At 37.3% G+C, this 26546-nt stretch overlaps 1 protein-coding gene across 2 annotated transcripts in view; it reads left to right on the top strand.

Annotated features, from left to right (window-relative positions):
- The window catches only part of Fbxo9 (F-box protein 9), a 49954-nt gene extending 25104 nt beyond the window's left edge, over positions 1–24850 (top strand). For both annotated transcript variants that reach the window (XM_047557831.1, XM_047557830.1), the window contains exons 8-13: positions 18345–18463; positions 18668–18758; positions 19393–19488; positions 19810–19903; positions 21315–21466; positions 24268–24850. In XM_047557831.1, coding sequence (XP_047413787.1) covers positions 18345–18463; positions 18668–18758; positions 19393–19488; positions 19810–19903; positions 21315–21466; positions 24268–24376 — 661 coding nt within the window. In that variant the 3' untranslated portion in view covers positions 24377–24850. The remainder of the gene's footprint in view (positions 1–18344; positions 18464–18667; positions 18759–19392; positions 19489–19809; positions 19904–21314; positions 21467–24267) is intronic.
- The last annotated feature ends 1696 nt before the right edge of the window (positions 24851–26546 follow it).

The following is a 26546-nucleotide window of genomic DNA, read 5'->3' as shown; positions in this document are numbered from 1 at the left end:
TCTTTGCTGTGCAGAAGCTCAGCAAAGCTGATATAATCCCATTTGTTGATTTTTGCTTTTTGTTCCTGTGCTTTTGGGGTCTTGTCCAAAAAATTCTTGCCCATTCCAATCTCCTGAAGTTCCTCCTGTGTTTTCTTCTGATAGTTTCATAATTTCAGGTCTTACATTTAAGTCTTTAACCCATTTTGAATTGATTTTTGTGACTGGCTTTCTTAATTTGCATACAGATGTCCAATTTTCCCAGCACCATTTATTGAAAAGACTATCCTTTCTCCAATGCAAGTTCTTAACCTCTTTGTCACAAAAAAAATCTGTTGACTGTGGATTCATGGACTTCCTTCTAGGCCCTCTGTTCTATTCTACCTGTCTCTCGTTATGCCAGTAGCAAGGTGTTTTGATTACTACAGCTCTGTAATGTTTTGAAGTCAGGTGGTATACTACCCCTTGCTGTGTTCTTTTTGCTCAGTATGACTTTGGCTAGTCTGGGATTTTTTGTGCTCTGTATAATTTTAGAATCTTTTTTTTTCTTGTTTTTTTGAAGAATGTCATTGGTATTTCATAGGGATTGCATTAGATCTATACATTTCTTTGGGTAGTATGGACATTTTAACAATATTGATTCTTTCAATCCATGAACATGGGATTGGGAGTATTCCTACTTTGTCAGGTCCTCTTCACTTTCTTTGATTAAGTTTTATAATTATCATTGTAGAGATCTTTCACCTCTTTTAAATTTATTCCTAGCTATTGTTTGACTTTATTTGCAAATAGTGTTGTAAATAGGATTATTTCCTTGATTTCTATTTCATATAATTTGCTATTGGTGTATAGCAATGCTACTGACTTGTGTATATTGATTTGCTGAATTCATTTATTAGTGTCAGTAGTTTTTTTGATGGACTCTTTGGAGTTTTCTATATATAAGATCATGTCATCTATAAACTGACAATTTGAATGTCTTCTTTTCCAGTTTGGATGCCCTTTCTTCCTTTCTCTTACCTAATTGCTGGATTGAACTTTCAGCACCATGTTGAATAAAAGTGGATATCTTTTTGTCATTCCAGATCTTAAAAAGAAAACTTTCAACTTTTCCTTATTCAGAATGATGTTAACTGTTGGCTTATTAAAAAGGTTATTTTGAAGTACGTTCCTTCTGTACCTAATTTGTTCAGTGCATTTATCGTAAAGGGATGTTGTACTTTGTGAAAGACCTTTTCTGTGTCAGATGAGATAACCATATGGTTTTTGTCCTTTATTACATTGATGTGATGTATTAAATTTATTGACTTGCATATATTAAATCATCCTTCTGTCCATGGGATGAATCCTACTTGATCATGGGGAATAATCTTTAATGTGCCATTTAGTTTGCTAGTATTTTGTTGAGAATCTCTGCATCTATATTCATCAAGGATATTGGTGTGTAGTTTTCTTTTCTTTTCTTTTTTTTTTTTTGTTACGTCTTTTTCTGGTTTTGGATCAGGATGAGGCTGGCCTCAGAGAAAGTATTGGGAAGAACTCTCCACTTCCATTTCTTGGAATAACTTAGAATTGACATCATTTCTTTTTTAAATGTTTTGTAGACTTCAGTAGTGAAATCATCTGGTCGTGGTCTTTTCTTTGATAGAAAGCTATTTATTATTGATTTAATTTTGTCATTTGTTGGTCTCTTCAGGTTTTCTATTTTTTTCATAGGTCAGTCATGATATGTCTAGAAATTTGTTCATTTCTTCTAGATTTTCAAATTTTTTGACAAATGTTCATAATGATCTCTAATGATATTCTGCTGTTGTGTGAATTGTAATGTTTCCTTTTTCCTTTCTGATTTTATCTTCTTTCACCTTTTCCTGTTAATGTAGCTGAAGGTTTGTCCATTTTGCTTATCTTTTCAAGGAATTGTCTCTTTGCTTCATTAATCTTTTGTATTTTTGTTTAGTCTCCAGTTCATTTATTTCTCCACTATATTATTTCTTTCCTTCTACTAAAGTGAGGTTTGGTTTGTTTCCTAGATGCAGCAATGGGTTGTTTGATATCTTTCTACTCTTTTGATGTGGCATTGATTACTATAAACTTCCCTGTTAGAACTGCTTTTGTTGTATCCCCTTGGTTTCAGTAGTTTCCAATTTTTTTTCTTCTTATTGATTTCTAGCTTTAGTGCATTGTGGTCAGAAAGAATTTCAATTTTTTTTTTTTTTTTTTTTTTTTTTTAAGTTTACTGACTTGTTTTGTGTCCTACCATATCATCTATCCTGGAGAATGTTCCGTATGTTGTTTCTCAAGTGTGCATTAAGCAATAGTTGGATGAAATGTTCTGTGGCTGTCTTTTAGGTCCATTTGGTCTATGTTGCAATTTAATTCTGCTATTTCTTTGTTGCGTTTCTCTCTGAATGATCTGTTCATTGGTATATGTAGAGTGGTAATGTCCCTAACTATTACTGAAGTCTATCTCTCCCTTTAGATCTGTTAGTATTTGCTTTAATTCTTTCCTCTCACTGAATTGACTCCTTTATCTTTACAAAATGACCTTTATCTCATTTTTCTGATTTTAATTTAAAGTCTGTTTTACCTAATACAAACATGGGTGCTCCTCCTTTCTTTTGGATTTCATTTGCATGGTGTATCTTATTTCATCTCTTTACTTTCTGTCTCAATCCTTAGGGTTGATCTGAGTTCCCTGTAAGCAATATATAATTGAGTATTGTTTTTTAATCCCTTTAGCCACTTTATGTCTTTTAATTGAAGAATTTAATCCATTTACATTCATGGTAATTATTAATAGATAAAGTCATACTGTAACCACTTAGAACTTGTTTTCTTGGTTTGTTGTAGTTCTATTCTTTCTCCCTCTCATAGTCTTCTTTTGCATTAAGTGAATTGCTCTAATAGTGTGTTTTTGGTTCCTTATTATTTTTGGCTTGTGTATTTTAGATTTTTGCTCTGGGGTTATCATGAAGCTTATAAAAAATTCTTTTGATTATAACAAGCTATTCTGAATTGATAGCAATTTATATGAAAAGAAACAAACAAAATGACAAGAGAATATATACTAAGAAAGCTCTCCACTTGCACTCTATTCCAGCATTTAAAATTTTTAATAACCCAGTTTATATTTTGTATATTGCCTCTTATTATGTAGTTATTTTTGGTTGTTTTGTTTTTTAGCTTCATAGTAATCTCATGAATGGTTTACCCATTCAGAGCATGATGAATTTGTTTGCATAATTACTCTTAACTAGTGAGTTTTCTTCTTTCTCAGTAGTATGTGTTTCAGTTTGAAGAACTTCCTTTAGCATTTCTTGTAAAATAGGTCTGGTAGAGATATAGTCTGTCAGCTGTTGTTGGGAGTGTCTTTTCCCTCTTTGATTCCTAAATCATATCTTTCTTTTCAGGGTAACAATATTTTTGACTGATAAGTTTTTTCTTCAGTACTGTGAAAATCTCATGCCACCCTCTCCTGGCCTGTAAGCTTTCTGCTGAGAGGTCTGCTATGAGGAGAACTGTAATACCCCTGTGTGTTATTTCTTTTCTGTTGTTCATCTTTGAGAGTTTGATTATGAGATGTCTTAGGGTAGATTTGCTTAAAATTTTCAGGTAATCTTCGGCTTTTCTGTATATGGATATTTCTGTCATTCTCTAGGTTTGGGAAGTTTTCTGTTACTATTTTAATAAGTTTTCTACCCCTTTGACATTCTCAAGCCCTTCTTGAACCCAAATCACCTGAATATTTATTCTTTTAGTACTGTCCTAAAGTTCCATAAACTTTCTTTGCTCCTTTTTTATTTTTTTTCCTCCAACTGTATGTTTTCAATTAACCTGTCTTCAAACTTAACTGATTCTTTCTTCTGTTTGATCTATCCTGCTATTGATGCCTAGGTTGTGTTTTTAATCTGCTGAGTATATTTTGTAGATCAAGAATTTATTTGTTTGTTTTTAGAATTTAAAAAAAACAGCTTTATTGAAATACAAATGACTGCATCTATTTAAAGTGTAAAGTTTGATGAGGTTTTTTATTGATTCTTTTTAGTTACATATAATATTAGGATACATTTTGACAAAATCACAAAAGCATGAAATACAATTTACTGTAATACAGTCTCTAGCACTTCTCTCCTCTCCTCCTCCATCCCCCTGCTCTCTTTCCTCTACTGATCTTTCTGCAATTTATTTACAGTTTTTTTTTTAATTAGTATCTTATGGATATACTTGATATTGGGATTCTCTGTGCTATATTCATATATTTACGTATGAAAGTTGGGTTAGATTCATTCCACTGTTCTTTCCTTTTCTTGTCCTTCTTTCCTTCCTCTCAGTCCCCTTCATCTACTCTACTGATCTTTCTTCTATTTTAGTGAAATTCCCTCTCCCTTTTTTCCTTTTCTCTTTTTCTTCCCCCCCCCCCCCCCGCCCATCTTTTGGCTTAGCTTCTGTATATTAGAGAAAATATTCGACCTTTGACTCTTTGAGACTGGCTTATTTCACTAAACATGATAGTCTCCAGTTTCATCCATTTACTGGCAAATGCCGTAATTTCATTCTTTTTTTGACTAATACTCCATTGTATATATATACCACATTTTCATATTTTTTTTTATTTTTACAGACTGCATTTTGATTCATTGTACACAAATAGAGTACAGCTTTTCGTTTATATGGTTGTACCCAATGTAGATTCACATCATTCATGTAATCATACATGTACATAGGGTAATGTTGTCTGTTTCATTCCACCATCTTTTATACCCCACCCCCTCCCTCTTCTCATTTCTTTCTACATAATCTAGAGTTCCTCCATTCTCTTATCCTCCACCTCCCCGCCCCCATTATGTATCATCATCCACCTATCAGGGGAAACATTAGGCCTTTTGTTATTTGGGATTGGCTTATATATATACACACACACACACCACAGTTTCTTTATCCATTCATCTGTTGAAGACCATCTAGGTTGGTTCCACAATCTGGCTATTGTGAATTGAGCTGCTGTAAACATTGATGTAGCTGCGGTACTGTAGTGTGCTAATTTTAAGTCCTTTGGGTATAAACCAAGGAGTGAGATAACTGGGTCAAAAGGTGGGTCCATTCCAGATTTTCTGAGGAATCTCCATAACTGCTTTTCAGGGTGGCTGCACCACTTTGCAACTCCACCAGCAATGTATGAGTGTGCCTTTTTCCCCATATCCACACCAGCACCTATTATTGCTTGTGTTCTTAGTAATAGCCATTCTAATTAGAGTAAAATGAAATCTTAGGGAGGTTTTAATTTGCATTTCTCTTAATTACTAGAGATATTTAACACTTTTTCATATATTTATTAATTGCCTGTATATCTTCTATAAGGTGTCTGTCCAGTTCCTTGGCCCATTTATTGATTGGGTTCTTTGTATTTTTGGTATAAAGTTTTGTTAAGTTCTTTATAAATTTTGGAGATTAGTGCTCTATTTGAAGTGCTTATGGAAAAGATTTTCTCCCATTCTCTAGGCTCTCTTTTCCCACATTTTCTTTATGAGTTCATCTGTTGAAGAGTATCTAGTTTGGTTCCATAGTTAGCTATTGTAAATTTTGCTGCTGTAAACATTGATGTGGCTATATCACTATAATGTGCTGATTTTAGTTCTTTTGGATACATACTAAGGAGTAGGATAGCTGGGTGATATGGTGGCTCCATTTTTAGTTCTTTGAGGAATGTTCATATTGCTTTCCAGAGTGGTTGTGCTAATTTGTGCAACCCACCAACAATGTATGAATGTATCCTTTTCTCCACATCCTTGCCAACATTTCTTATTATTTGTGTTCTGGATAATTATCATTATGACTTGAATGAAATGTAATCTCAATGTAGCTTTGATATGCATTTCCCTAATTGCTAGAGATATTGAACATTTTTCAAATTTTTGTAAAGTGTCTGTTTAGTTCTTTTGCCCATTTATTGATTGGTTTATTTGGAGTATGTTTTTGGTATTAATTTTTTTGAGTTCTATGTATATTCTAAATATTGATGCCCTGAGGAGCAGGTGGCAAAGATATCTCCCATACTGTAGGCTCTCTCTTCACATTCTTGATTGTTTTCTTTGCTCTGAAGAAGCTTTTTAGTTTGATACCATCCCATTTATAAAGATTCTTGATTTTATTTCTTGCACTTTAGGAGTCTTCTTGAGGAAATCAGTTCTGAAGCCAGTGTGATGGAGAGTTGGACCTACATTTTCTTCTAGTAGGTGAAGGGTCTCTAGTAGGTGCTTGATCCACTTTGAGTTTTGTGCAGGGTGAGAGGTAGGGGTTATATTTTATTCTACTGCATATGGATTTCCAGTTTTCCCATTGCCATGTTGTTGAAGAGGCTATCTTTTCTCCAGTGTATGTTTATGGCACCTTTGTCTTATATGAGATAACCGTATTTAGGTGGGTTTGTCTCTGTGTCTTCTGCTCTGTTCCATTGGTCTTCATGTCTGTTTTGGTGCCAGTACATACTGTTTTTGTTACTATAACTTGCCTAATTTGAGCTCTGTTATTGTGATGCCTTCAACTTTACTCTTCTCGCTAAGGATGGCTTTGGCTATTGGGTCTTTTATTTTTCCAGATGAATTCCATGACTCCTTTTTATATTTCTATGAAGGCGATCATTGGAATTTTGATGGGAATTGCACTGATTCTGTATAGCAGTAGAATGGCCATTTTGACAGCTTCAGTTCTGCCTATCCAAGAACATGGGAGGTCTTTCTGTCTTTTAAGGTGTTCAGTTTCTTTCTTTAGTGTTCTATAGTTTTCATTGAAGAGGTCACTCACCTCTTTTTTTGTTAGATTGATTCCCAAGTTGTTTGTTTAGATTATTTTATGAATGGAATGGTTTTCTCAATTTCTTTTTAGCAGATTCTTGGAGTACAAGAATATAACTGATTTATGAGTAATCTTGTATCCCCTACTTTGCTTTACCAACTCTAAAAAACTTCTGGTGAAGTTTTTGGTCTTCTAGATAGAGGATCATGTTATCAGCAAACAGATAATTTGAGCTCCTCTTTTCCTATTTGTATCCCATTAATTTTCTTCTCTTGCCTGATTACTCTGCTGAAGTTTCAAGAACTATGTGGAGTGTTGAAAGTGGGCTCCTTGTTTTGTTCCTGTTTTTAGAGAAAGTGCTTTGTTTTTCTCCATTCAGTGTAATGTTGGCCTTGGGTTTGTCATAGGTAGTCTTTACAATGTTAAGATAAGTTCCTTCTATCCCTTGTTTTTCCAGTGCTTTAAACATGAATACTGTATTTTGTCAAAACCTTTTTCTATTGATTTCTATATGTTGAACCAACCTAGCATCCTTGGATGAAACCCACTTGATCATGGTGCACTATCTTTTTACTGTGTTTTTGTATGTGGCTTACCAATATTAAGAATTTTTGCCTCTATGTTCATTAAAAATATTGACCTGGAATTTTTTTGCCTTGATATGTCTTTGTCTGGTTTTGGTATCAGGATAATACTGATTTTGTAGAATGATTGGCAGTGTTCCCTCCTTTCCATTTCATGTAATAATTTGAAGGGGGTTATATTAGTTCTTTAAAATTCTGGTAAAACTCAGCTGAGAAACCATTCAGTCCTAGGCCTTTCTTTGTTGGAAGGTTTTTGATAAGCTGCTTTAATTCCATTCTAGAGCCTCATGTTTCAATTTGGGTAAGTCATATGTCTCTAGGAATTTGTCAATATGAGTGCTTTCTCTATTTTAGTTAGTTTGACTAAGGATTTTTCAGTCTTGTTTGTTTATACTTTAAAAAAACCAAACTCTTCATTTCATTCATTTTATGTATTTTTTAAAATTCTCAATTCCATTAATTTCTGGTGTGATTTTGATTATTTCCTATCTTGCTGATTTGGGTGTTGGTTTGTTGTTCTTTTTCTAGGACCATGTTAGATTATTTGATAGCTTTCTATTATTTTGATGTGTGAACTCAATGCCATAATCTTTCCTCTTAGCACTGCCTTTCTACTGTCCCAGAGATTTTGATATGTTATGTCACTATTTTTTTTTTCCACTTCTAAGAGCTTTCTTATTTCTCCCCTGATTTCTTCTGTTATCCATTCATCACTCAAAAGTATATTGGGGGGTAGTGGTGCCCAGGAATTGAACCCAGGGATACTCAACTACTGAGCTGCATCCCCACTCCTTCTCTATATTTTATTTTGAGACGAAATCTTGCTAAGTTGCTTAGGGCCTCAATAAGTTACTGAGGCCGGCTTTGATCTTGCAATCCTCCTCTGCCTCCTCAGCCTCTGGGATTATAGATGTACACCACCACACCCAACCAAAAGTATATTATCTCCAGGTGTTATTAGAGTGGTTTCTGTTTTGTATCTTAGCATTGATTTTTTTCCTTTCATTACATTATGATCTGATAGAGTGAAGGTATTACCTCTGTTTTTTTGTATTTACTAAGTTTTGTTTTATGACCTGAAATACGTCTGTTTCAGAAAATATTCCAGGTGCTGCTGAGAAGAAAGTGAATTCAGTTGTTGTTAATGGATGAAATATTCTTTTTATGTGTGTTATGTCCATATTATTGTATTTTTTAGTTGTGTAGAATCTAGTTTATGTCTGAATGATCTATCTAGTGGTGAAAGAGGTATGTTAAAGTCACCTAGTATTATACTGTGGTCTGTTTGATTTTTAGTATTGAGAAGAGTTTGTTGTATGTATGTATATGTACCATTGTTTGGTACATATATATTTACAATCATTATATCTCCCTTAAGCAGTATGAAGTGAACCTGCTTTGTCTTTTTTGATTTGCTTGAAATTCACTTTGTCTGATATGACAATAGCTACTCCTGCTTCTTTTTAGGTACCATTTTCATTCTATGTCTTTTCCCATCCTTCACCTTCAGTCTGTGGATGTCTTTGCCTGTGAGGTGACTCTTTTGCAAACAGTGTATTGTTAGGTCTTGTTCTTTTAATCCAATCTGCCAACATATGTCTTTTTTTAATATATTTTTTTAGCTGTAGATGGACAATGGCTTTATTTATTTATTTATTTATCTGTTTTATGTAGTGCTGAGGATTTTTTTTTTTTTTTTTTACGTTTACATAGGGTAATGATGTTTATTTTTTTTCCCTTCCCCCCCACCCCTCCCACCCTTTTCCCTTTATACAGTCCTTCTTTCCTTCATTCTTACCGCTCTCCTTAGCCTAACTCTAAACCTAACCCTAAACCTAATGCTAACCCCTCCCACCCCCATTATATGTCCTCATCCGCTTATCAGCGAGATCATTCGTCCTTTAGTTTTTTGAGATTGGCTTATCTCACTTAGCATGATATTCTCCAATTTCGACCATTTGCCTACAAATGCCATAATTTTATCATTCTTCATTGCGTAGTAATATTCCATTGTATAAATATGCCACAGTTTCTTTATCCATTCATCAACTGAAGGGCATCTAGGTTGGTTCCACAATCTGGCTATGGTGAATTGAGCAGCAATGAACATTGATGTGGCTGTATCTCTGTAGTATGCTGATTTTAAGTCCTTTGGGTATAGACCAAGGAGTGGGATAGCTGGGTCAAATGGTGTTTCCATTCCAAGCTTTCTGAGGAATCTCCACACTTCTTTCCAGAGTGGCTGCACTAATTTGCAACCCCACCAGCAATGTATGAGTGTTCCTTTTTCACCACATCCTCGCCAACACCTATTGTCGCTTGTATTCTTGATAATCGCCATTCTAATTGGGGTGAGATGAAATCTTAGGGTAGTTTTGATTTGCATTTCCCTTATTACTAGGGATGTTGAACATTTTTTCATATATCTGTTGATTACTTGTACATCTTCTTCTGTGAAGTGTCTGTTCATTTCCTTAGCCCATTTGTTGATTGGATTATTTGTATTCTTCGTGTAGAGTTTTTTGAGTTCTTTATAGATTCTGGAAATTAGCGCTCTATCTGAGGTATGGTTGGCAAAAATATTCTCCCACTCTGTAGGCTCTCTCTTCACATTTCTGATAGTTTCCTTTGCTGAGAGAAAGCTTTTTAGTTTGAATCTATCCCAGTTGTTGATTCTTGCTTTCATTTCTTGTGCTATGGGAGTCCTGTTAAGGAAGTCTGATCCTAAGCCAACAAGTTGAAGATTTGTACCTACTTTTTCTTCTATAAGATGCAGGGTCTCTGGTCTGATTCCAAGGTCCTTAATCCATTTTGATTTGAGTTTTGTGTAGGGTGAGAGATAGGGGTTTAATTTCATTTTATTGCATATGGTTTTCCAGTTTTCCCAGCACCATTTGTTGAAGAGGCTATCTTTTCTCCATTGCATATTTTTGGAACCTTTGTCTAGTATGAGAAAATTGTATTTATTTGGGTTTGTGTCCATGTCCTCTATTCTGTACCATTGATCTACCTGTCTATTTTGGTACCAATACCATGCCGTTTTTGTTACTATTGCTTTGTAGTAGAGTTGAAGATCTGGTATTGCAATACCCCCTGCTTCGCTCTTGCTACTGAGGATTGCTTTAGCTATTCTAGGTTTTTTATTCTTCCAGATGAATTTCATAATTGCTTGCTCTATTTCTGCAAGGTACATCATTGGGATTTTAATTGGAATAGCTCAGCTGGTGGAGTGCTTGCCTCATAAGCACAAGGCGCTGAGTTCGATCCCCAGTACTGCAAAAAGAAAAAAACAGATTAAGATTATTTCAGTAGTGCTGAGGATTGAACCTAGTGCCTCACATGTGCTAGACAAGTGCTCTACCACTGAGCCACAACCCCAACCCAACATATGTCTTTTGATTGAAGAGTTTAGACCATTTACATCCAGTGTTATAGAGAGATGCTCCTTATTTTGTGCCATTTTGAAGTATTTCTAAATTAGACTTGATTCTCCTTTAACTGACTATTCTTCTAATGTAATTCATCACTGCTAGTTTTTATTCCTTCATGAAATATTTAAGTATCTTCTGTAGTGTAGGCTTTCTGGTTATGAATTCTTTTAGCTTCTGTTTATCATGGAAGGTTATTTCATCTTCTATTCTGAAGCTTACTTTTGCTGGGTATAGTATTCTTGTTGGCATTCATTTTCTTTCAATGCTTGGTATTTGTTATTCCAAGCCCTCCTGGAGTTTAAGGTCTGGGTTGAGAAGTCAGTTGAAATCTGGATTGGTTTACCTCTAAATATGACCAACTGCTTTTCTCTTGCAGCTTTTAAAAATTCTATCTTTATTCTGTATTTTAGGCATATTCAATATAATGTGTCTTAGAGTAGATCTGTTGTGATTTTGTATATTCGGAGTCCTGTATGCTTCTTGTAATTGAATTTCCATCTAATTCTTAAGGTTTGGAAAATTTGGGGATATTATTTCATTGAAAAGATTGTACATCCCTTTAGCTTGTATTTCAGAACCTTCAGGTATCCCAATAAGTCTTAAATTTGGCTTTTTTTTTTTTTTTTTTTTGGCATCAAGGATTGAACCTAGGGGCACTTAACAACTGAGCCATATTCCTAACCCTTTTCATTTTCTATTTTGAGACAGGTTTTTGCCAAGTTGCTTCGGGCCTCCAAATTGCTGAGGCTGACTTTGAGCTTGCAGTCCTCCTGCCTCAGCCTCATAAGCTGCTGAGATTATAGGCACATGCCATGGTACCTGGCTTAAATTTGTCCCCTTGATGTTATTCCAGATTTCTTGACTATTCTGGTCATGGTCTCTTAACATCTTTTCTTTATAGTCTACTTTATTTTCAAGATTATATACTTTGATACCTGAAAGTCTATCTTCAAAGGTGGTCTAATCTATTAGTGATGCTTTCCATTGAATTTTAATTTGTTTTATTGAATCTTTCATTTCCAGGATTTCTTTTTGGTTTTAATTTGTTTTATTGAATCTTTCATTTCCAGGATTTCTTTTTGGTTCTCAGAATCTCTCTTTATTGAAGTGCCCTTTCACTTCCTGTATTTTCTAATTTTACTACTTACCTCTTCTTTTAACTTATAGGAAATTTTAACTGTGAACTTTCTAAATTCTTTCTCTGACATTTCCTCCACTGTGGTGTCAGTGGTGTCAGTTGTTGAAACATTATGGGCTGTTTGGGGTTGTATGTTCCCTTGCTTTCTTGTATTTGTATGTCTACCCATCTCTTGTATCACTTACACTCTGTAAGCTTCATTCTCTTAAGAGCCTGGGTTGGGTGAATATCCAGTTATTGATGTTTTAAGTCAGTGTGTGATCTCTGCTGATCTATTATCAGCACCACTTTAAGAGATGCCACTGAACCCTATTTACTACAGTCACTTGAGAGCCAAGCCTTGTGTCATTCAACTTTTTGAAAACCAAAAGCTTGATGATAGTGTTCTCCCCAGTTCCTCAAATCCAGGAATAAACTTGTAGTAAAGTTCTGGGATAGGTTGAAAAATAAGTTCTTAAATTTAGTAAAATTGCTGTAACATTAAATGAGAACTTAAAGTGGGGAGAAAGAAAGATTGGGCAATAAAGAGATGGGGAAAAGGAGAAAGAGAAAAGACAGAAAAGAATAATATACATCAAGGTAGAAAGGAGAAATGGATGGTGGTTGTTTGAGGTAGTAGTGGATAATATAAGAGGAAACATAGGGGATAAAGGAAAGAATAATATACATCAAGGTAGAAAGGAGAAATGGATGGTGGTTGTTTGAGGTAGTAGTGGATAATATAAGAGGAAATATAGGAGATAAAGGAAACAAGCATAAACTAGAACTAGGAAAACAAAGATAGGTCGATTCCAATTAATGCTTTAACCCATTAGAGGACATACATTCAGCCAGTCACCGTGTTGCACACCTGTAATCCCAGTGATTTGAGAGACTGAGGCAGGAGGATCATAAGTTAAAGGCCAGCCTCAGTACCTTAGCAAGACCCTGTCTCAAAAAGTAAAAAGGGCTGGGGATATAGCTCAGAGGTAAAGTACCCCTGTGTTCAACCAAAAAAGAAAAAGAAGAAGAAGAAATACATTCATATGCTTTGAAGGTAAATTGCAATGTTGGGTGTTAGGGTAATAACTATCAATCAAGTTAAAGAATGATATATATGATCTAAGCTAACAGAGTTATTTATGGTAAACCATGCCAATGTGAAGAAAATTCTTGTTGAATCTTGATTACATTGAACATTTAGCAGGTGTCCATCATTCTTTGACTATGGATCCCTCCAGAGTTGCTGACACAAGAGCCACTTCCCTAGTTGCTATGGACCACCCACCAGCTGGTTCTGGTTTGACAGCTCAGAGACCTGCAGCTAACTGCTCTCTCGGAGGGTGTAGTGTCCTTTTCTTGGTTGTTTCTAGTGTGTGTAGGAGTTCAGGATGCAGGCTCTTGAGTATCCCTCTGCCTGCTGTGGATCACTGTGTACCTGTTCCCTTCTACAGGATACTTTTCATGGTGGTGTAGTGCCTAGTGACCATATATAAGCACATCCTCTGGTTGTGGATTTTCTGCAGGTGTCTGTGGTGCAGAAGCATTCCCCCAGCTGATGCCACTCTCTGGGGTACTGTAGTAAAGGGACTTAGGTGGTTCACCTGGGCTGTAGTTTCCACTGCCCCAGGTTGTGAATGGGGGCTGGGGTGGGTGATGCCTACTCCCTCACAAGGAGGCTGAGCAGGGTGCTGGGATAGGTGCACTTTCCTGCCCCAGGAGATTTTTAGCTAGGAGAGATCCCTGTAGAAATTCCTTCTAGATGGATTCTTAAGAGGTCCCACTGCAGGGGTCTTCCCTCTGATTTAATTTGCAGCTGCCTAGCAGTGGCAAGGTGCCATGTTGATTTAAGAGGGTCACTAAGCGATTGAGGGCTCTATAAGATGGCTGATGGCTCAGCTTTGTTTTCACAGTTTGATTTTAAGCTGCTTACTCTGCTTAAAGGACGCCATTATTCCCATCATGCTTTAAATTTTGTCTGCCTTTCCAAATGTTTCTAAGTGGGTGAGCTTAGAGTTTTTCTGCCCCCACCCTTTCTCTCTTCCTACTTCTTCCACCCTGGGTCCAGTTCAGGATTAGGGGACTCTGCACTTATTTTCTACTCCAATAACCAATCTTCAAGTCTCTCTTGGTCTCAAACTTTGTAGTTCTGAATCTTAGCGCATTTATTTTGTCTCCCACCTCTCAATTCTGCTTTTTCTTCACTGCCTCCTGTGTTGTGAAGAGATCAGGAATTGCTGCCTAACTCCCTTGCTGTCTTCTTTTGGCCCTTGTTTGATTTTTTAAAACTCTTTCTATCTCTAAGTTTCTCTCAGAGTATTGAAACATTTATTCTGTTTTCTTCAAGCTCATTGATTTTTCTTAAAACAGCTATTTTAAATTATCTGAGCATTCTCCATATTGATTACTGCCTGGTCAGTTTCTGACACTTTTTTTTTTTTTAATACTAGGTGAAATCATGATTTTCTGAAAGCTCTTGATGCTTGTTGGTATGCAATATCCAGATGGGCATTGAAAAATGGGGTATTTTTTTCCAGTTTTTCTAATCTGGCTTTGTCTGTGTCTGTTTCCAGAAATTTTAAGGAGGTTACTTATTTTCTCTGATCCTGTAGTCACTTTCACTTTTTCACGGAAACATGGAATCGTATTTACCAGGAGTCTGCTGTTGATGTGTTGTCACTATTCCAGAGGATAATCCAAGCCCAGATTCTGCTGTACCCTCCTTTTGGTGTATTATTAATGAAGAACTCAAAGGGTACATAGGAAGACTAGTCTGTCCCTGTAAGGCTTTTCTCAAGACCAGGTCAGGTCCAAATGCCTTGTCCTCAGTCACTGGCCTGAGGTCAAGAACTGTGGCATTCTGTCCTGCTCTGGGAAGTCATCATGGATGGACGGTCCCCATGCTCCTACATCACACTTGTGGTTACCCGTGCTGCCAGGCTGTCTCATTCCCTTGAGCTCACAGCCTGCCAAGACTAACACCAACACAGGCAATGGCCCACATTGCGATGGGTTGCCCATCCCTGAGGTGGATTTGTGGCCCAAGACCACTGCAATCTGTCACAAGTGATGCTAGCTAGAATAGAAATTTGATGGACTGGGGCTAGGTGTCTTCCCTGCACATTGGAACTATTCTAGAAGTTCCATCCATAGATAGGCCTAAAGATAGAGGGGCCATTAGGATCTGCTCGGTATTAAGTTTTAAATTATTCAGGGCAAACACTGCTGCTTACTGAACTTTCCTGTCCCCAGCAAATTGGGTCTTACACCATGCTGTGCTGCCCAGAGTTGGGGTAGTGTTGTTGAAGGCAAGCACTTTCCCACCTAGGCTGATGGCAAGCTGGGTTGTGCCTGAGCCTCGCATCCACAAGGACCTGCACAGTCCCAGTGGTTCCCTGGGACCCATGGCACAGCTGGCAGTGATGCAGGCCAAAACACAAGCCTATCTCACTGCGATGTAGGTATCTGCTTTGTGCTAGGAAATTCTAGAGCCCCATCTGGAGCACTGGCCTGGCGAGAGCTGTGCTGCCCAAGGTCAGAGGGATGAGTGGTAGAGATAACCCCTTTACCAAGTCTGGTGCTAAGCTGGGTTATACCTGAATCTCACAGCTGCAGGGGGCCTGCACTGGGTGTGCCCAAGGTCCATTCCAAGACTGGAACTGATGCAGGCCAAAATTCAAGTGTACTACTGCCACACAGGTGTTTACTGGGTGCCAGGGCTCCATCTGTGAGGCTCGGCCTATGTATGGGGCCTGCCGTTTCTACCCCAGTGCTTGGTTTTACCTAACGAGGCCTCATACTAGACTCCAAGACAAAAGCTGTCTGCTAGTTTTTGTACCCTACCTTCCAGTGAATAAAGTCTTGCTCCCCTCTATGACGTGAGGAAAAGAGGTAACAAGAGTCAGCCACCTGGCCTAACTCAATTCCATAGACTCAGTCCTTGGGTATTATCCTGTCAGTAGGGGTTAGGCTTTGCCCAGCACTGCGTTTCACCATGGCCTGCCTGGTGCTGGTTTTCAGTTCAAGGCCTGGGCTTAATTCTCTCTCCATGTTGAGCTGCTTGGAGTTGGAAGGTGTGACAAGGGCATCTCTTCCCTTCTTCACTGCTTTTTTTCATTTTGTTATACTAAAAGCAGGCACCTGATTTTCTTAGCTCTTGAGAAGGTAGTTTGGTGAATGAGTAGCTGTGAACAGCTTGGTATTCTGAAGGAGGAGATTACAGGAAGATCTTATTCAACTACCTTCTTGTTATGCCCCCTTTTTAAATTGAAACATACTTCTTTACAATGTACACTGTAGTAACCCAATACATGTATACAGTGTGCAACAATCAAATTAGAGAAATAAGCATTTCTGTCTCCTCAATGTAAATTATTTTTAGGTGCTGGGAATTCCATATTCCTCTAGTCATTTTAAAATATAGCATAAATCGCTTTTTAACCAGTAGTTACCCTGCTGTGCTATAGAAAATGAGAACTGATGGCACCTAAGGCAGGAAGGAATCTTGCCATGGTTGTTGTAGCAACTTGGGTTTAGAGGGTGAGGGAGGTCCAATGTGAGTTTCTTCTTAGGAGCAGGGCAGCCACTCTTATATTAGACAGCTTCTCAGACTGTATTTAAAGCTTGTGAGGACCATGCAATTTTGCAGTTAGGATACCTATCTGCTGCTGCAATGGCAGTTACTGGTATTTCCTGCTTACCTTTTCCTGGCAGTGTAGAGCTCCCCAGCCAGGACACTAGGGTTGAAATTGTAATTTACTTTGTTCTTTTCTCCATGTTGCCTTTCTGATTCTCCATGCTGTTTAGGGTTCTCATCACTTCCTTGCTTATTTCCAGAGTTCTTCCATATAGGTTTTCCTTGGTTACTCTGGTTCTTTGTGGTAGAGTTGCATGCAGGGCACCTCTGTTTAGCCATTTTGGATCATTCCTCTTCAGCTGACAAGTTTTGGTGTTTGTTTGTTTGTTAGTTTGTTTTCCTTTCAGCTATTTGTCCTACACTTTCTTGATCTTCAAGGTTTCTGTTGAGAAGTTTGTTGTGAGACATATTGGAACTTCCATATAAGTCATTTACTTTTTTTTTCTTGCTGATTTCAGTATCCTGTTTTTGATCTTTAACAGTTTGATTATAGTATGTCATGAAAGGGTCTTATTTGGATTTGTATCTGATTGGGATCCTTTGAACTCCATATATCATGGATATTTATATCTTTCTCCAGATTTGGAAAGTTTTCTACTGTTATTTCTTTAAATAAGGTGTCTACCAGGGCTGGGGTGTAGTTCAGTGGAAGGGCACTTGCCTGGTATGTGCAAGGCTCTGGGTTCAATCCTTAGCAAAGAAAAAAAAGAAAAAGAAAAGCTTTCTACCCCTTTATCATTTTCTATTCTTTTAACACCACTAATTACTACATTTACTCTTTTGGTGCTGTCCTGTAAGTTTCCTAACCTACCTTCATTCTTTCATTTTTTCCTCCTTTTGACTGTATGTGTTCAAATAACCTGTCTTCACAGATTCTGCTTGATCAGTTCTTCTGTTGATGCTCTGTTGCATTTTGTCATTTAGTTCATTGTATTTTTCAGCTCAGGATTTCTGATTTTTTATTTCAATTTCTGTTTCTCTAGAGTCCCGTTCTACCGTCTCGCTCTGCCCTCTCTCCCACAGTGATCTTTTTTGTTTTGGTACTGAACAAGTAACTCTTTACCACTGAACTACCTCACCCCTTTTTATTTTTTAGAGATGGGTTCTTGCTAAGTTGCTCAGGCTGGCCTTGAACTTGTGATCTTCCTGTCTTAATCTTCCAAGTCTCTGGGATTAGGCATGTGCCACGACACCTGGCACTCCCACAGTGATCTTTTAAAAACATAATCATGCATAGAATCCTCCATTGACATCCATCTCATGTAAATAGCCACTCCCCGCTATAAGACTGTACCTCAGCTGCTCCTTAATACCTCTCAGATTATATAGTCCTTTCTCACCTTGCTGCAGCCACATGCTACTTCTGACTCTTTGCTGAACCCACAGGTCACCCTTTGGCCTCTGACCTTGTACTTATTGTGGCTGCTGCCCAACACACTCTCTCCTTGCTGCAGTTACCTTCCCAGAGACCTTTCCCAGTCATTCTCTCTGAAGCAGTGTCTGTTTCCTCAACACCATCACTCCTGTCCACTTAATTCTACTTTGTTTGTCAATTGAATTTTTGTACTGAGTGTACTGCCTGAAAATTTTCTCTCTCCTTTTGCTTTCCCATCAGTAAAAGAGCAGGGCCTTTCCCTTGCCTTTCATTCTCTCCTCAGCCCTTGGAACTGTGCTACACAGGTGCTTAACAAATACTTGTTCAGTAAAAGATAGCTGGTAGCAAAACTTTTATGTCTGCCTATAGGTTAGCTTTTTGTATTTGATGATGTGTTTTTTGTTTTTTGTTTTGTTTTGTTTTTACTTAGGGACCCTGAAATATGGCGTCTGGCCTGCCTGAAAGTGTGGGGCAGAAGCTGTATTAAACTTGTTCCTTACTCATCATGGAGAGAGATGTTTTTAGAACGGCCTCGTGTTCGATTTGATGGTAAGTTATACTCTACAACTCAGGAGAAATAGTGATATGTGATGTATTCGATAATTACATGATTGTTTTAATTTTCTATAATAGATCTAAGTACTGTGAGAATATTTAAAGGAAGCCACAATAAAAATAATGCTGTGTTATATGATTGTAACTTTTAAAGTTTTATTTATATGCTTTTAAAAGTTTTGTTTGTTTTGTTAATAGGTGTATATATCAGTAAAACTACGTATATTCGTCAAGGGGAACAGTCTCTTGATGGTTTCTATAGAGCCTGGCACCAAGTGGAATATTACAGGTACAACTGTAGTAAACTGAGTGAGTGGAAAATTCTCTCTCCAAGTATTAGCTCATTAGTTATTTGGTCTGTTCTTTGTCACTTTTGGTTTATCCACAAAAATGCCACTTATTATTTTTATCCAGTGTCATGACATAGGAACTGCACTTGCACTCAAACCAAAAATTTAATATAAATTATATAATTACTTCTGGTCTCTAAATTATATTTTCAAGCTCTCCTTTTCTTTTGTTGTGACCGTACCTGTTTACCTTTTCAAATAACTTTTTATCCAGCCATAGTGTTTACCAAGTATTACTGTCATTGAGAAATAAATAAACTTACGTATTAATTATCAGATTTTACTTTTTTTTTTTTGCTTTAGAAAAGCATTTCATTTTTATTCAGTGAGTAAAATTAAAAATTTACCAGTTCCCTCTAAGGAAGATGAAAAAATAAAACGTCTTTAGTTCTTTGTCAATAGAGTTAACAGATTGTTCATCAAGTTTGCTTTAATGATATTTTATCAGTTCTTTGGCCCATAGTATTTCAGTTTTGATTTCAAAACTATGAACAGGTTTAGATACTGAAAAATAACGACCTGCTTTATACTTTATGTATATGGTCTGCTTTGGTGTTTTTTCTTTTTATGCAGATACATAAGATTCTTTCCTGATGGCCATGTGATGATGTTGACAACCCCTGAAGAGCCTCAGTCCATTGTTCCCCGTTTAAGAACTCGGAATACCAGGTAGTGTTTTTTTGTAGCTTTTTATACAGTTCACATTTTCAGGTCATGGAAACCAGTGCTTAAATTAATACTGGATGATTAATCTGTCGACTTAATTCTGGATGATGAAAAAGGCAGTCATGGGGGTGGGGAAGACTTACCTGGGCCTCTCATATGAGAATATACTTTGGTAGGTTTGTGGGGACTTGGAATCAAGGTTTACGTATATCCTAGCTGATTGTCTTTAGGCAAATTGAGTAAATGCTGTTGTAATTCATGGCTTCCTAGATAAATACTAATAATAACTGATAAATAGATATAAAGTGTTTTTTTATTTTTTAGAACCGATGCAATTCTGCTGGGTCATTATCGCTTGTCACAAGATACAGACAATCAGACCAAAGTATTTGCTGTAATAACTAAGAAAAAAGAAGAAGTGAGTATGCAAGGTGGAATTGAGAATTTTATTATTTAACTATTCATTCAAGCATTCTTGGAATAAAGTACTGTTTCATTATACTACTTCACAAAATATATGGCAACTTAAAGTACCTGAGGAGGGCTAGAGAGTTTTCTATCCTGTTATTTTTTATTGGATCAGCTTGTTTTTCTCCAGCTGATTGCCTTTTTCAGTCCAGTGTTTTTACACATGAAAAGATAAAGTCAAAATATCTCGTGAAAAATTATACCTGAATATATTTTCTGGCTCTTCTCACTTTGAATCATAAGAGGTTTTTTCTTCCTAAAGTAGCCACGTAGGTCATTCTTTCATAAAGATTCTTGGAGAGAATTTTGGTTTCTACTGAAAATCTGCTTTCCTTCCTCTTGTTCTTGCAAAAGAAAAAAATACCAAGCAAATGTGATTACTGATAAATTCTGTATTCTAGAGTACTTTAAATTATCTTAACAGATTGAAGACCAATTTTTTTTTCCACAGCTTCTTCCTTATGTATTTTTTAAATCCTGGTTAAAAAACATACATGTAAGACATCAGTTAGTAAGTAAATGGAATGAGTATTTGCCTGTTGCCTGTATAAGTAGTAGTTTTTGAAAGAAATTTGTTGTATGAAACCCCTCTTCTCTAGCATCATGTACCAAAATAGGGCAGCATTTCATCTGTGAGTCCTATCTTCTTGTAACCACCTGTCACTGACTTCTCTATCTCCCTGAGATAGGTTCCTGGAATGCAGGGCAGTAGTCTGAGGAACAGAGATAGTTGCCTTGACTATGACCAGGAGTTTTCTGAGGTCAAAATTGGGAATTATGAGACTCTAGTTGTTTAGGTTTTTTTCTAATAAAACCGTATAGGAACTCCCATGAAGATTGTCAGTTTTCTTTTATACAAAATCATTCACAGTGTTTACATTTTTGTGCTGTAGCATTTTCAAAAGTGTAATTTTAGTGAACCTTGTCACATCTATTTCTCCATTGATTATTTTACTGTTATTTTAAAAGATAAGTTATACCCTGTGCTTTTTCTGCAGCTTTTACCAGGTTATCTAATAAAATATTCCTAGGTGTTTTTTAGTAGAAGGAAGTACTAGGTTTTAGGGATGGAAGTTTAGCTTGGGTTAACTTGTTTAACCTCTCTGTACATTCATTTCTTCACCCATGAAGTAGAAATACCATAGTCAGGTTTAATACAGAGTTATAATGATGGGGAGAGGAAACCTTTTATTTTTAGAGTACCTAACCTTTTTCAAGGCACTTGTACATTTTTTTGTGATACCCAAGACAGCTCTTTATTGTGTGCAAGTATTACCTCCAGTATTACCCTTACATAGTATATCCCATAAACATACAAATGAAATAGGTTTCTTACAGCTCATCCACCTTTTCTTTTACAGAAACCACTTGACTACAAATACAGATATTTTCGTCGTGTTCCTGTACAAGAGGCAGATCACAGTTTTCATGTGGGGCTACAGCTGTGTTCCAGTGGCCACCAGAGGTTCAACAAACTCATCTGGATCCATCATTCTTGTCACATTACCTACAAGTGAGTGGAATCAAAAGTTCCAAGATTAGCATAAATGTATAGTTAATATCCAGCTTGGGAAACTGTTAAATGTTTTCAATTTGCATTACAAAGCAAAGCCACTGCAAACCAAGAAAATGGCCAAAATTAAAAAGGCTAAGCCTAAGTGAGAAAGTAGAGGATCCAGAACACTCTTATAGTGAATTGTACAACCATCATGGATATGAAATTGGTATTCCATTACTTATTGATGTACTCAAGGCACCTTTAAATTACCAGGTAATTTTTCTTCTCCTGTAGTTCAGTATTATTTTTTAGAATTCCTTAGGATGAATCAAATGGAAATAAGTGAAAATATGAAAATAATAAGTTTTCATATATTTCAAAGTTAAATATAGTAGGCGAATTGTGTTTAAAGGTGTTCTTGAGATAGGATTTAACCTGTATGGAATAATTAATGAACTGAAGGGTACATGTGAAAAAGGAGTAGTGTAGAAATAAGTTAAATAAAACAAAGGCATTAGAAGTGAAATACCAATTCATGTTGATAATTAAAGTTAACAGGTGGTAGGTTTGAAAGAGTATCAGTATATGACTAAGGGCTTACCATTCAGATTGAATCCAAAACCCTAAACAAGTTTGCAATCTTGACCATATTGTTGAAAACTTTCTTCATTACATTTCCACCTTGCAAATGACTCTTCCCTACTTACTTGGATAAACCCTGACAACTGAGTTTTTTTTTTTTTTTTTTTTTTGGGGGGGGGGGGGGGGTTTTGGACACCTGAGTTACCAGTCCTTTTTGCTTCTCTTTATAATCTGATGCAAAGAAAGAAAAACCATAAGTAGAACCAAGCTAATGAGTTATAGCTATATTACATGGTTGAACCACTAGAAAACTAGGATTAGTTGTTTGGTTTTTTGTTTTAGTTATTGATAGTTTTTGCAGTACTAGGGATTGAACACGGGGCTGCTTTACCACTGAGCTATATCCCTGACCCTTTTGAGATAGGGTCTTGCTGAAGCTGGCCTCAAACTTGCAGTCCCACCTCTGCCTCCAAAGTAGCTGGTATTGTAGACAAGTGCCACTGTACTCACTAGGATCTGTTTTTTAGGACAAAAAGGACATTATAATAGGTGTTGTTTGAAGCTGCTAGTCACTACATTGATTTAATATTTGCAAAAATCACTTAAATTTTCTGTTTATGTTTATTTCTCTTTTTAGTGAGAAAGGTATAATAAAAGACTGTGGTAGCATAATTTATCACCTGCTTTTCCTCTGCTTCACTGGTTATTTTCCTGTTGTGGAAGCAGTTTCATTTTGAAACACATTTTAACAAGAGCCTTAAATTATCTATATGTATCTTAGAAATTCTCTTAGGAGTATTGAGGAATATGTTTGAAGAACATAATAAAAAGTACCACGTTATTGCAGAGTGCAGTGGCATATACCTATTAATCCCAGCTACTTAGGAGGCTTAGGCAGGAGGATCCCAAGATTGAGGCCAACCTGGGCAACTGAGTGAGACCTTGTCTCAAGAGAAAATGAAAAGGGCTGGGAATGGTTGTAGTTCAGTGGTAGAACACTTGCCTGACATGCATGAGTTGCTCAGTTCCATCCACTACACCACACACACACACAGCACACACAGCATTTTAAAATTGCCAAATACTGAAAACAACCTAAATCTCCAAAGGAAGAATTAAATGAATTGTAGAGACAGGCAGTATAATGTAGAGAAAATAAGATTACTGTTTTACTTTTTCATTACTGTGACCAAAACACCCCACGAAAACAACTGAGAGGAAGAAGTTTATTTGGGGCTCATGGTTTCAGAGGTCTCAATCCATAGACAGCCAGCTCCATTGCTGTGGTCCTGAGGTGCAGCAGCACAGCATGGTGGAAGCACCCAGAGTGGGAAACTTGGGGTCAAGAAGCTGAGAGAGGAAGGGTGCCTCAGGTAGAACAACCCTTCCAGGCCATGACCCCAGTGCCTCCTCTAGCCACACTCCACCTGTCTATACTCCACTCAGTCCATTCAAAGTAGGACAGAATAAATAAGTTACAGCTCTCACAATCCAGTCATTTTACCTCCAAATGTTCCTGTATTAACAGGAGTTTGGTGGGGAAACTTCTTGTCCAAACCATAACAATAATAGAGCATGATCCCTCCAATAGGTGCTTGGGGAAAACTCTAGAAGTACTTCATATGGCTATATCTAGGTGGTAGAACAATTAGTGACCTTGATACTTTTCTAAATTTTCCAAATGTTCTACGGCGTGGCTAAATTACTTAGAACTTACTGAGATGAATTAAATAATTTTTAATTAAAAGTTAAAACATCAAATAAACTCACTCCTACAAACACTGAAGGTTTTTAAAGGAGTTGAAATTTCCCTCTTAGTCACCTTTTCATCTCTATGACAAATAACTGAGGAGAGATTTATGTTTCAGAGGTATCAGTCTATGTGAGACAGCTCCACTGCTCTGGGCCCGAGGTGAGGCAGGGGAAGGCTGCTCACCTCTTGGCAGCTAGGAAGCAGAGAGAGAAAAAGGAAGGTTCCAGAGATAAGTAATATCCTTCCAGGACACGCCTGTAACTAGGCCTCCCCTCCTATAGTTTCCACCACCTTCCCATAATGCCATCAGTGAATTAACCCACTGAGGAGCTCAGAGCTCTCATATTTCAGTTACTTCCCAAAAGCTCCACCTTTGAACATTGCTGCATTGGTGACCAAGCCTTCAACAAAGGAGCCTTTGGGGGATATTACAGATCCAAACCATAATACCTATACTAATAATTTTGTGCTTTCTTTCCAGATCAACTGGTGAGACCGCAGTCAGTGCTTTTGAGATTGACAAAATGTACACCCCCTTGTTCTTTGCCAGAGTAAGGAGCTATACCGCTTTCTCAGAAAGACCACTGTAGAGCCTCAAGTCCAGTCCTGTCACTGTTGCATGAATAAAAAGTATATAGCGCAAAAGAGCACCTAAGTTATAAATGTACATATATATATATATATATGGAATTGGAACTTATTTTAAATTGTTGGAATTCTTTTAAGAAGAGTATAAATTGATTATTTTTTTTATTTAAAGGGATAGTTGATTCTTGGGGTGTTGTTTTAAAATTATAAGTTGTTTGAGCAAATTTATGTTGTGAACAACCTTAATAGAGGTTTTAATCATGTCCTTTTTCAAGCAAATTTCCATCACATAAGTCTTCTTCTGCCTGATCATTTTAATATCTAATTGCATCAGGGGAGAGCTTTACTGAGTAAGTATTTTACTTCCCGCATGACATAATGTCTTTGCACTAAGGCTCAAAGTGTGAAAACTTGTTTTGGATTTGTTTGAAACTGTTTAACCAATAAAGATCATAAATGTTTCTTTCAAGGAAATATATTTGACTAAAAGTGTAAGATTATTTAATAAACAGTCCCAGGATAGCCAGCAAATACTTAAGAATCACAGCCTTATTTCATTGTTCATCTTTATATTTAGCTCAAACTATACTCTGACTTTATCCAAGTATTATATAAGTGTGTAAGTGTCAAAGAGTGAATCCCTCAGGACTGGAACTCTTCAACAAGCTCATCTAACTCAAATTTGCTTCCAAGTTCATATTGACATTAAAAAAACAGAAGTTCCCACAATTCATTATGAGGCATTTAAAAAAGCTAACACATCAAGATTGATAGTATCCCTGGGTTTTGATCCCCATCATCAATTTTCAAGTTATAAAAGAAAAAAAACCACTTGCCTAAGATAAGGCAGATGTCCATGGTATGACTTAACATTTTTCTTTTTTTGAGGCAGGGCCTAAGTTACTGAGGCTGGCCTTGAACTTAGATCCTCCTGTCTCAGTGGGATTACAAGTGTGCTCCACATGACTATTTTTGACAAATTAATAGAACATATGATTAGCCCATAGTCATACAGCTAGAAAAATACATCCTTAAGGAAAGTAGAATTTGAGAACTCTGGTGTTCTGTAGTTTGTCCCTGGATCAGGTAATCTGTTCCAGGCAATGGAAACCAAGTTTAAACAGGGATTCTTTTGCAAGGGCTAAACCAATTTTCTCTTATTTAGTTTAGAGGTAGAAATAGTATAATTTTTTACAGATTATATTTTCTGTGTGAAATACTTTTAAAAAATACCAGAGCAATATACATTTTTTTTTTTTTTTTTGAGAAAATTAGAATATCCAAAGGACAAAAAACATGTGGCAGAGCTAACGGAAACTGGAAAGCCAGATCTGTGAGTTTGCAGCTAGGTTCCATGTGGGCCTGTCTGAGCTTAGCAAGGACTTGGTTGGGCCTAGCAAACCCATTGAAAGTCAGAAACTAGGAGCATTTCTTCCCAGGGGAACACAGGTTAGAGAGGCTAGAGAGAAACCAGTTCTCCCCAACTCTGTGAGTCCTGCAGCTCGCAGGGGCTGACAGGGCCAGCTATAGGCGGTTGGGAGATTAGAAGGGTGGGTGTGAGGTCACTTGACTCTCAGCTTGCCCAGCCAGCTGATCTGGCACCTGCTGGGTCAGGGACCTGCCGGGTCCTGCACCAGTCTAGCACTTGCCTGGGCCCTCCAGCCCCCTACTCCCTAGTCTCTCAACTCCCAGACCCTGAACCACTGCTCAGCCTACTAGGCCCATAACTTCACCACCAGCCCATAGCCTGCAAGCCAGACCACCACTTGGCTGACAGGCTTGCCCAGCCCAGCACACAGCTCACAGGACCCAGGGCCTGGCCCTAATGTACCAGGCTCAGGCCAGCTAGGCCCCTCTATCATGGCCAGCTGTGTCATTGCCTGAGCACAGCCTAGCTTGCCCAACATGCCAATTCACTGCCAGGCCCACCTGCCCAAGCCAACAGCTTCACCACCCAGCCTGCCCACACTAATCTCCCAAGAGGGAAAATTGGGAAGTTTTAAACCCCAACCTTCAACTCGGTGAGCAACACAATAATAAGGAAGGACTTGACAATCCATGGCCCATATATACTCCCACTTAGATTATACCTCAGAAAGAAATGAAAAGAAAATCAGGTGTAGAGAACTTAATACTCACTGTTTTGTCCACCATACTGGAAATTATTCCTTA

Source organism: Sciurus carolinensis, chromosome 7, assembly GCF_902686445.1.
Source record: "Sciurus carolinensis chromosome 7, mSciCar1.2, whole genome shotgun sequence".
Taxonomy (NCBI): Eukaryota; Metazoa; Chordata; class Mammalia; order Rodentia; family Sciuridae; genus Sciurus; species Sciurus carolinensis.
Note: the sequence above shows the minus strand (reverse complement) of the source record. Positions and strands in the feature narration are given on the sequence as shown.